Source organism: Alligator sinensis, unplaced genomic scaffold, assembly GCF_000455745.1.
Source record: "Alligator sinensis unplaced genomic scaffold, ASM45574v1 scaffold830_1, whole genome shotgun sequence".
In the NCBI taxonomy this organism is placed as follows: domain Eukaryota; kingdom Metazoa; phylum Chordata; order Crocodylia; family Alligatoridae; genus Alligator; species Alligator sinensis.
In genome coordinates, this window is record NW_005842309.1 from 1,293,352 (window position 1) to 1,305,373 (window position 12,022).

Below are 12,022 nucleotides of genomic sequence, written 5' to 3' on the forward strand. Positions count from 1 at the left end.
ATATCATTAAAGCTGAGAGCTTAGTAGGATTCAAAGAAGGATTCAACATTCACAATGGGATAGCGAGCATCCATAGTTAAAGAAAGTACAGTAATGTAAAAGGATAATTTTGGAAATGTTTCATAAGAGTTTTAAATTCTCATGCATCAGATCTTAAGCAAGTAACTGCCTGACACTGGTTACAAAGAGCGTTTCCCTTTGGGCAGGTTATTCATTGCTTTTCCATTGCCTTGTTTAACGTACCTTTCTCTGAAGCATTTGGAGTTTGCCAGTGTCAGGATAAGAATACTGGACTAGAGGGACTGTGATCTGATCCAGTATGGTAATTCCTATGTTTCTACCATAAAAACAGGTCTGGTTTCCTCTGATGTCTTCTTATTGCATTATCTATACCTCTGTGAGATAAAGGAGCAGATTTTGATTTCAGCAATCTCTATATAAATTTGGAATGAATCCACTGAGAGCAACTGCCAAGGTACCGCTGTATGGATGTATAAGTACCTAATTGTCTATCCTTAACTCGTTAAGGATTTTGGAAAGATCAGAAAAACTATCAAACAAATCATGGATCAAATAATGTACACCCTGGAATGCAGAAATAAGAGCATTCTAATGTATGTAGAATAGGTACGTCTTGTTTAACACTACTGTATTGCAAAGGTCAGAACTGTTAAAATATCTAACATGTTTTCAGAAATGACCCAGAGTAATCCCAGAATAGATCTCTGCCAGCACCAACTTTGTCATTTCTTGGATTTTCTTTTATTGTTTCTCTTGCCTCATAGAGAAAACTGGTTAAATTTAAACACAGATCATGTCTCTGGATGAAAGCTCTCATTTCACATAGCTAGTAAAGCAGATGAGTTCTCCTATAAATGGACTTCTATGCACCATACATATCTTCCTTTGTATCCATGGTGGGATTTTTTTTCTGATTTTCTTTTTAAATATAAAATAGAAACCCTTTCAGAGGGTATGAGGCCCTAACCATCAGCTGGCAAATCTAAAGATGACTATCTCCTTTCCTTTCAACAGAGAAAACTACAACTGCTGCCTGCCTTTACTGTAGGATTGCCTGGAACCTAGCTATGAATGGGATGTGTCTGCAGGGAGCTACTTTGTCTGAAATGACTATTGGAAAAATGAGCTCTGGTAAGTCTACTGCTCTGGACTGCACTTATCATTCCTTTATCAATTCTTCACCCATCACCATAACGTTTGAGTGCAAAAGGTCAACATTTTTACTTCCTTTAGATGAACTCCAAGATTCCAGAGTTCTTCACCTGGGCTTCACTTTTCTGACCTGTCATAGAAACATTGTACTTTTGCCCTTATGGGATGCTACCCATCATATTTCCTGGGTCACAATGAAATACACTTTCAAAAATGTCCTTCTTGAGGATATCAGACTTGTTATTTGAAAGCTACTGTCTGCCTGTGATTATCAAGAAGGCTAATCTTTTAAACTACCTTATTAATGCACCATAATTACATTGTGCAATATGTGGTAGATCCAACCTTGCTGTATTTGTATAATGCATCATTTTTGAGGACCCAGAATTTTTGGAGGACCATAGCAGGGCCTCTACAGGTTGCTCTTGTCTGTAGAGGTAGCTACATTTTTAACAAATACCTGTGGATATCACTATATGAATTAGTGTCTGTGTTAGTGGATTTTCAACATGGGAAGAACAAAGAGGGTTTTATATATCTTTCAGTCATTCTGAGTGCTTGTAAAGTGGGCAATTAATAGAACTATACACTTTGAGTACAGTTCTCTTATTTGAAGGGTATGTCTTCACTAGACTTTTGTACCTTCGTTAATCTGAAAAGGAGTGTGCTGTCTCACACTTATTACTCATTAACAGGGTTGATGCAAAGAGTTTGTGCGTGCTAGCCAGTGTGCTATAAACTCACACACTTATTTCACAGTAATGTCCCCACATACACAAGCCTTTGGTCTGCCCTACTTTTCTATGCTTTGCAGATGAAGTTATTTGCATTACATTAAGGCACTCTTGGGTATATTGCTATTTAGGGTTGACCTTAAAGTTGCCCTGAAGCCCACGCCCCCAACCATCTACACCAAAAAGTGCTAAGTTTAATCCAAGCAACAGTCTGACCTCACTCCAGATGCTCAGCTAAACTTTGTGGTTTGAGTCTGAGCATGCCATGCCCCTGCCTGCACTATATTTGGAACTCATTCAGGTGCTGCAGGCCACAAACACAGACAGTCACACAGTCAGCTGCAATCCCACTCTCTGCTCCCGAATTCCAGCTCCTCTGCAACTCATTTTCTGTGATCCACAATTGGAGCCCCATGATCCAAAATTGGAGCCAAGCACAGAAGGGGAGACATGTAATATGCTGACTGAGACCTAGAGGGGCTTTGTGCAGGAAGCACACAATATGGATGACTGTCAGTCGGTGTGGGCTACAAAATAAGCTATAGATTAGGAGAAGCAGCTCATGTGACCTGGGCTGAGTAAGGCCAACACTGAGGGTCAATGGAGACACACTCAGAATGGCTACATGGCAAGGGAGTGAGCAGTAGGTAGTGTGCTTTAAACTCACTATTTCACTTACTCTGGACTTATTTTCCTGTATGGCCAAGTCCTTATGCTGCAACAAGGCAATGCTGCTACATGGTAAGGTAGTGAGCAGGAGCTAGTGTGCTTTAAACTCACTATTTCACTTACTCTGGACTTATTTTCCTGTATGGCCAAGTACTTAAGCTGCAATAAGAGTGTCCACATTGGGGAGCCAGTGGGGGCATCTATACAACACACTTACTGTTGAGTTGCCTTATTGGATCTGCACTAAAGTGTTACTGTCTCCATGTGTGGAGCTATTAACTTCACAGTCAGTTAGTACTGCCTGACCCAAGTAGTATTTTACAGTGGAGTTATTTACCTCCACTGCAATGCATGCGTAGATGGTAGTGGGGCTGCCTGGGGGATGAGTGTGCTACAGTGTGGGGGCTGCCTGCCAGCTAGCCACAAGCTATAGCACCCTCATTCCCCAGCCAGCCCCTCTGCAGCAAGCTGAGCTGTGAGGAGCAGCTCTGGAGTGGCAGGCTGAACCTCAGGGCCCCATGCCAGCCGGGGTTTCACTGCCCCAGCTTAACATGCTGTGGTCTCAGGCACATGTATAAACACTGTGCCTGGGAGCAATAAACTCTGGCACAAACTTCTCTAGAGTTTATTCAGATGTAATTGTACTTGTACTTGTGCCCTGTGTGATGCAAATGTACACTGTAGCTAATTGTCCCTTTTTGACATGACAGGGACTCTGTGGACCCTTTTCCCCTTTGGTGTGAGGGTTGAGGTCTTGCACCCAAATTAAGGCCTAGCCAGGCGCTGTTGACTCCTGATGGGTCCCAATGTTCTTGACTGGCCTATTGGCTGCAGGCAGCTGAGCTTCAAGATCAGTACCCTCAGCTGAACTTCAGCTTATTAGAAGGCTATGATTCTGCCTTGGTTCCTGATGGCTTTCAAAGTCTGTCTCCTTTTCCCTGCATTGCTTCCTAGGTTTGTCTTGCTTTCAGCTTCTGTGTAGCCTAACCCTAACCTCCTGTTCCAGACTCCTGGCTTTTGACTTCAGTTCTTGGCTACTGATTTTGGCTTTTGAGTTGGAACCTGCTACTGCCTTTCAGCCATGTTCTCTAGGTCCTAACCACTAGGAAAGATTGTCCAGGCCTTGATCCTCAACTATCATATCTCTTTCTCCCCTTACCATGCCAGAGCTCCATGTGTCCCCCATTTCCCTTTTCTGATTTTCCTGTTTTCACTAAAATCAATAGGGTTCTACCTAGAAAATTCCCAGACATTTTGAAATGGATTGGATGTGGCATTCAAAAATTACTGCCTGCCAGACAAGCAGATGAACAGAGAAGTGCCATCAAATTGAGCAGAGGCACTCATATCACTTGGCCAATTATAGGGTAACATCATCTACTATTAAAGCTGCCCAGCACGTCCCATTCACATGCTGCTAGCTGTTCATAAGTTTGCCAAACTTTAACTACTCTATGGCAGATGTCTCTGCCTTGGGCTAAAGTTTTTCTGGAAAGTGTTTTAAAAATGGCTTTCCCATTTCTGAGAATGAGGCTGGGAAAAAATGTGTTGTCTTGCCAAAAAAAAATCTGGGTGACCTTTGTTTTGAAAAGCTCTAGCACCACCAACCTTTGAAGCAGGGACCTGATATTCAGTATGTGCATAGAGCATGGCCTCTGTGTCAATGATTTGACTTTTGCCATTCTCATTTAAAACTACGCGTTTTAAGTCTTGGAAAAATCATAGTTTGCTCATGCTTAATAGAGACTTAATTTTAGCAGCTAACTACTGTGGAGATCATAGAGCTGAACAGGACTTTCTATGCGTCTCTTGGCTTCTGTTGAGTTTGGCTATGTGAATTAATGGCAGGAAACCTGTCTTTCTTGCGCTTCCAGTGACCATCCCTGCTAGGTTCCAACAACATGTAGGATCAGGTGGAGGAAGTAGATTGGGGCAAGATGCTTGGGGGAAACTAGCACCACAGTTTGACAGGGAAGAGAGGGACACTGGGATTGGGAACTGATGTAGGGCAAGGCTGGGACAGGCTCAGTCCTAGGATTGGGAGCTAGGTACTGTGTTGATAGGGGACTGGGAAATTAGTTATGAGAAGGGTAGACAGTGAAATTGGAAGAAGAGGTCGAGGAGGCAGATTGAGGTTCAGAATCATCAGGTTCATGGAAAATAGGCAGGGGAAATAAGGTGACTGTTGGCACCCATGGGAGAGAGACATTGAACAATGCCTTGGGAAGGAAGCAATGGCTGAACAAGGGGAGTGGGATTAGTACTAGGATGGGGACCACAAACAGCCATGAGTTGTGTGCATCTCATTGTCTGGATGCCTAACTCAAGGTCCTGAAATGTTATTGTCTGATGCATATACACAAGGGCCAGAACTAAAGCATCAGAGGCCACTTTCATTTGGGCATGTCCTAACTTTTGAGTGCTTGACTTTGCAACCTGAATAATGTTCTTTCAACTTAGTTTTCTTGTGTGCCGCATATATATATATAAAATATTGTCTTAAAATAAAACTGGGCTGTCTCCAAGTCATGTCAGTTTCACGCTGCCTGCTGTCACCGTATCCGAAGTGGAAGCAGCTGGCATGCTAAATGAAGTTATGGACTTTGGAATCCTGTGAGGTTAGGAACTGAGTGGTTGGAGTGAGATATTTACACAGAACGGCATCTTTGTTGGCCTGCTGGAATCCACCCACTGTTTTTTCCACTGTATTCTACAGAGCAAAATACAAACATTTTCTCCAAGGTTCATTGTGGCTCTATTCTGGACAGAGATTCTAAGCGTGGCTTGGTGGGTTTTTTATGGTTATGATGTCTTATTCATTCCTCTATCTGAAGAAGGATGGGATTTTCTTTTTCATAACTGCCAGATGCAAATTCAGCAGGGGATCTGAGAGTCAAGCTGACCTTTGCTGACTCACATCACTAACAGGAGAGATTATGCAGTCAAGAGTTTGTGAGCTATTCTGTTGCTACCCTTTAGACCAGACCAGAATCTTGCTCCCTATCCTAGCTGTATGAACTGCACAGTTTTATATAAAACTGACCAACTACTCTTCTTTTCTCTGTTCCATAATCTTAAAGTAAAAAGAAAGGGCAGTATATTTGCAGCTAGGAAAGAAGATAATTTTTGTTCTTAAAATAATAAACAGTTAATGGTGTGTCAGCTGTACTGTCCCACATCTTTCTAGCTTACTGTAATGTATTTGTTTGTTCATATCTGTAGAGAAGTCCTGATTGGTGTATTTAGAAATATGAACAGAATAGAAAACTGACCAGTCTCTTCTCTTTCTCCTGTCTCCTAATCTTAAGGTAAGAAGGACAGTCTATTTGCAACTAAAAAAAGGAAACAGCTTCTTGAGGCAGCCTGTAGAATAATTGTCATAGGAGGTCATAAAGAAAAGAATATTGTAACTAAGATTTTAGGACCTGATTCCATAGTTGTTCCACTTGCAAAGTTGCCACTGAACATTCAGGTGTCGGTTGTGTGGAGTGACTGAATAACTGATCAAATGAAAAGATGGACTTGGTTTGATAACCTCTAATAATTGTTTAGTATAATTTGATTGCCTGTAGGGAGTAGTAAGGGACATTTTCCCCGTTCATAGTGTCCAGCTGTAATGGGTTAAATATTTGTCATCCTCTAGCTCAGTGGGGGCCAACCTATTCGGCAAGCAAGCCACAAATCAGCCCCGCACTCTCCCAGAGTGCCACTCCATCCCCCTTTCCTTTCCCAATCTGCAGCTCTGTTTTCTGCTTCCTGTCCTATCTGGCTGTCCCTTCCCTGATCTGCCACAAAGGCTGCCCATGCCCACTTGTAACACACATGCTGCAGGTTGGCCACCCTGCTCTAGCATGTACTGCTGGGAGTAGGGAATTGGAATACATGGACCAGCAGATGGGTCTGTCACTACACTTTTATGCTCTTGTATCTATCTTGTTGGAATGAAATTTAAGCAATCCTACAGGAACCTTTCAGTGAGTTTTGAAAAATCAAGTGACATAATGATTCGGTGCCTTTACATATAGGATTTGGTACTACAAAGATTAATATTTGTTGAGTCAAATCCTGAAGACCTCCCACTATCATCATTGAGGAGTTGGATGTGAATAAGGACAGAATGAGAACAGAGTAAGTACTTCAGGTTTGGCCCATATTGAATAATCTAAGCACGCTGTTAATAGATTCCTTGACCTGTGTGAGATACTTTCAGTACCTGTTCCTGCAATGAAGGTCCTGTCTCTGGTACCATAATGCTAGAAATACACATCTGATTGCTACAGAGGACAGAGTAGTTAGTTCATACCCTGGGGCTTCAATGAGCTTTAGCCAGAGGGAAGAGGAAATACAGCCACATTGATGAGTTTTGGAAACTCACACATAATAGGTGTCATTTCCTTTTTGATATATGCATGAATCCATCAAAAAGAAAGTGGCATATTCAGGAAAGATGGTATACTATGCCCTGCAGAAGAATTGGCATCTAATTTCACTAAGTGTTTTAAAACTCATTAGTGTCAGCCTATTTGTAAGTTCCCAAGAAAGGTTTTCAGAATGGAGCAAATGGCATGGCTTGGGCTCTGCCAGAGGAACTCCATCACAGTGACTGCTAATGAACTCCTCGCTGCTTTGCTGTATGTCTAGCACTGGTAGAATTAATGCAGTCTGGCCACAAAACGGGGCAGTGGCTGAGTGCTCAGAACGAGACTTTAGAAACATCAAAAGCTGCCAGTGTAATGCCTGACAGAATAAGCTCAGCCCTTCATCCCTCCAGCGCAGATAATTCAGTTCCATCTAGTTTGCTATGTCGGTTCTTTCAGACAGCTCCTTAAATGGGCAAATTAAAGGTCTTGTGGTGACGTTTGTTAGAGAGAGGATTTTCCCAAGTGTCTCTGCTCAGTGTTGTGCCATAGGTTTAGGGCCCTTTTTGCTTCCAGCTGCTGCTGTTCATTATCCCTAGAGCTGTTTTTAGTTCAGTGGTGAGGAGAATCCTTTAGGTGTGATCGTGGATAGCTCTTTGAAATCCCTTATGTTAGATGTTATATTATTATTTACTATTTGCTATCTGTGAGAGGGCAGAGCTGAGAAATGTTATTTTTTCTTTTCTCATTTTCTTCTGATTTGGGGTTGGTTTGGTTTTTTTTTGCCTAAATGTCCTATGTCCACTATAATTTTACCTCTTTATCCACATGCAAATATATTCTGGGTCTTTTCAAGTTATTCAAGACCCAAAATAACATTGTGCCACATGTCTGTGCCTTGATTTCTATTTACCTGAAATTATTTCACATGTGCCAGAAAAGTGGAGTCTCAATTGTTGGTGTCAGATAAAAAGATCTGAAGAATTGGATTTGAAGAACTGAAATAGATATTTTCAGGGCAGGGCTACTGACTTGGGAATTTGCCTCCATGTTGGTCCAGAACTCCTGCTACTGAGGGAGGGTTAAGTTGTTCTCTTCATTCCAGCTTTTGTTAGAAGAAAGCAAGTGCTGCTGTGATCGTGTTTGTATTGGAAGGGAAGGGGAAAGTGTGCTATCTTTGGGGTGGCATTCATCAGTTTGTTACTTTGGAAATGGGTGGGCTGGAATTGTTCTTCACAGTCTCAGAAGTTTATGATGGGTGACACTTTAAATTTTCTTTCTTTTTTCATTAATAAAAAATGGGAGTCACAGAAAATAAGGCAGCTGCTTTAATTAGTGGTATCTTATGGCTTCACACTTGACGTATCTAAACCAGATTTGTAAAAGCAAAAAGGTCTGACTTAACAAAAGAAAATTGCCTACGTTTCTGTAAAACTTTCTACATTAGAGTCTTTTAAGTTTTCCCAGAGTTCCCCTCCGATTGTGCAGAACTTTAGCAGCTCATATATCACAGGATGAACTTTGAGACCCTGCAGTACAACAGGTACAGCAAACGTAACACATGCCTTCCAACAGAAGCAGAATGAACAACACTCCTTCAAAATAAGTCATGGCAGGACTGCAGAATGGCTCAGATACCAATTTTTCTCTCAAAAATCAGTCATTTTGCCTGACCATAACCTTCATTCATGATAAAACTGGGCAAAGGACCTAGGGAGCACTCAAAAGCAAAGAACTAGAAATTCCCCATGTAATGAAAAGCAATGGAAGTAATCTTTCTGAACACATACCACACTGGGCAAAGCACTGGACAATACACTGCAGGGAATAATCCTACACTTAGCCTCTGGAGACAAATTATGTGATCCACAGAATAGCAAAAAGGTAGTGATAGAGGAGACCTATCAGATTATCCAGTCCATCTTTTGGGTGTCAGTGCTTTGCCTTGTCTAGCTTTTAAAGTCTCGTTCACTGATCCTTCCATTCCATTATTTCTGGTGTGAGTTTGACCTACAGTCTAATAGGGCATTAAACATGGGAATTGTCTGTCCCTGTTTTGACCTCTTGACTTTTCATCATATCCTGCTAGATGCTCAAACTGCAAAATTTGGATTTATTTCAATTTAGCCTTCAAATACCCTACACCCAAGCCCTGAATTCCTTGCCTGGTTTGATGTTGGAGTTTGACTCAGCCTTCATAAAAATAGAGACAATTTGGACCAAGATTCAAATAGTGATGGGGGGCTGGGTCCTAATTATTAGTTTGGGCATCTCTACGAACAACAGATACAGCTTGTAACATTGCCAGCAATATCATATCTGACTGACATGTGATAAAAGAGTGCTATTAAAATAGATTTCAAGGGGTGTATACAGCTATGCCATTTTTGTAATAATTTTCTGTGGACTACAACTTTAATTTTCTAGGAATATTTCTTTTCCATGGGGGCAGCTGTCATTTTGCAAGGCAGTGTGGGTTTATGGTGGTTTTATTTTATGATTTTATTACTGTTCTTTTCTTTTTTCTTTTTTTCCCTGATTTGCCATTTCTATTATTTCTTTCAAATTTAAATTATAGGGCTGCTATCCAGATATGGGAAAACTATACTTTTCTTACATTATGTTAAAGCTAGCTTTATAGCTGTGCCCTAGCCTGTGTGTTCATAACCATAACTCCTTCCCCTGAAGAAACAGAATTTGCTTCCAGAAAAAAATTGGGGTCCTGTACATAGTTCCCAAAACAGTGCTAGTGATTCAGTGTTACTCAAGAAAAGTTTCATGTTTGCTCATTTGTGATCCTGATACTGGCAGTGTTCCCATATGAGAGATCTTAATATTTTTGCCTTTTCTCTCTTCCAACATATTCTAAAAGACTTTGCTCCTAGTAGTCCCATTCCCCTCATAGAATCGTAGAAAATTAGGGCAGGACTATTCCCTTCATCTGCTACTGTATCTCTTGGCTTGTTGAAACCACACCTCAACTCAGTGTCTAGCATATTACATATTACAACCAACACATGAGATCTAGTCTGTCCTTCCTAGTATTAGGTTAATGAATACCTGTGTTAGGTAAGGGTACGCCCTTTTTAAAACAAAATAGCTATGCTGGGAAGAGCCCTGGTATAGAAGCTCTTCTACCAATTTAATTGTGCTTATTCAGATGTACTTTAAGTGAGGTCTTCTGCTGGCCTTACAGACTTCTGCTGGCACAGTTGTATCAGTGAGGTGTGAAAGCACTGTTGTCCCTGACCAGCATAGCTGTGCTGGCAAAAGCCTCTAGTGTAGACAGAATTATATCAGCAAAATGAGTCTTTTCTTGGCATAGCTTGTTTTGCTCTATGTGTAGTTGTATTGTACTGGTCCAGAGCACAACTGTTCATCTGAGAAGCACATTGCCAGCACTGTATATCATAGCGCTGTGTCAGTAAACTGCTCTTAGCATAGGCATGACCTTCTTCTGGTTCCCCTGTTTTATATTGCTGTAACTGCATCTACACTGGAGCATTTTGCAAGTTTATCTGTAGCTACATCTACACTACGAAGTTTTGCTGGCCTAGCAAATTTATATTAGAAATATAAAAAAATCCCAAGTCAGCAAAACGTCCCATGTAGCTGCCTCATATTAGCAAAATAGTCCTTAGGTCATACCCCTTAGAAATCTGTTCTGCTCCTATAGGCTCCATCTCTGTTAGTGGCGGCAATCACTTGATTCAAGAATGAGCTCTACTACAGCTTATTGATGGGTTTTGAGGTGATTTAGGAGCATTGGCAATGCTGGTCGGTGATCGGCCCCTGGGGAACCCCGCACCCTGGTCAGTAATCTGGTGCGCGCCCCCCCCCACCGGAGGCACCAGTTGCCCATGTTTAGGAGTCCAGTCCTTGAGGCCATGAGTGACTGGTTCCTCCTGCATCGGGGTGGGCACCCGCAGAAGCCACCAACGGTGGCGGCCCTGTCAGAGGGGGCACCAGCCCTACCAACAGCATCAGTGTCGGCCATCGGGGGAGCACCGGCTTCTTCGGGAGGGCACATGCACCCCCATGCATCCCCTACCGGTTGTCTATGCTTGAGGCACAGATCCAGTCAAAGAAGTTACACATCTTTACACAGGGGACAGTAGGCTGTAGGCTGGGATTTTTCTCCTCTTTCTTCCTCCACTTTCTCTTCTCTGCTTCAAGGGCAAGACAGTTTACCTTGAAATGGGCTGCCACTTGGTTGAGGTTGCAGCATCGTTGGAGTCAATTAGCAGCCAGCTCCTCCCAACTCTTGATATCAGCACCTATTTTTTTAGGTATGCCGTGTACCATTTCCCCTGGCTACTGCAAGATCTCAGGCCACAACTAAGCTGGGAATAGAGCTCCATTTCCATGGCTTTGTAGTAGTTCTTTTTAGCAAAGCCTTAGTTCTGTAGACTAGTTTAATGTATAGTTGTACTGGTGGGACCTTGCTAGAGAAGACAAAGCCTGTGACCTACTTGTGCAGAGTATCATACTGAGCAGGTCTGATCTGAAATTCCAGCATTGGGCTGAAGATTTCAGACTTTGCCGTGAAAGCTCTGTCAAAAGAAAGTTAATGCTTTTTAAAAAATTCTGTCAAAATGCCACTTCTCAAAAATCTGCTTCTCCAAAATTCTGTTTTAGTGTCTTGACTTTTATTAGCAGCTCAACTAGTCGTCGTAATGACAGAACTGCTTAAGCTGATATTTCACACTCACAGTTCAGGTCTCAGACGCTCAGTAACTGCTGAACACCCAGAATAGATGATCTGCAAGTTAATGTATTTGAGCCTGAATCAGTGGGATTCCAGACAATCTGTTGCTGTACAGAAGACAGTAGCTTGGGAAGAGGTGTTCTCTTTATGCTTCTGAGATGCAAGAGCTTCAAGGCTGTAAGCAGGTTACACTTCTGCTCCCTACCACCCCTCTTAGCATTAAATCACTTGACAAGTTAATTGGCACCTCCTCATTGCCTGGAGCCTTAATGTTTTTAATGATGTCCAAACAAATTAACTATTAAACAAGTTATGAAGCAGCTCAGTGTGAATTGCCTTGAATTAGCTGAGGATCAAAGCAAGAGGCTGTAAAATGAGCC

General features: G+C 42.0%; 1 protein-coding gene across 2 annotated transcripts in view; it reads left to right on the forward strand.

The window, feature by feature from the left end:
* Positions 1 to 12,022, forward strand: part of CUNH8orf48 (chromosome unknown C8orf48 homolog) — a 163,931-nt gene that overhangs the window by 60,915 nt on the left and 90,994 nt on the right. For both annotated transcript variants that reach the window (XM_025209813.1, XM_025209814.1), the window contains exon 7: positions 1,036 to 1,152. In XM_025209813.1, coding sequence (XP_025065598.1) covers positions 1,036 to 1,152 — 117 coding nt within the window. The remainder of the gene's footprint in view (positions 1 to 1,035; positions 1,153 to 12,022) is intronic.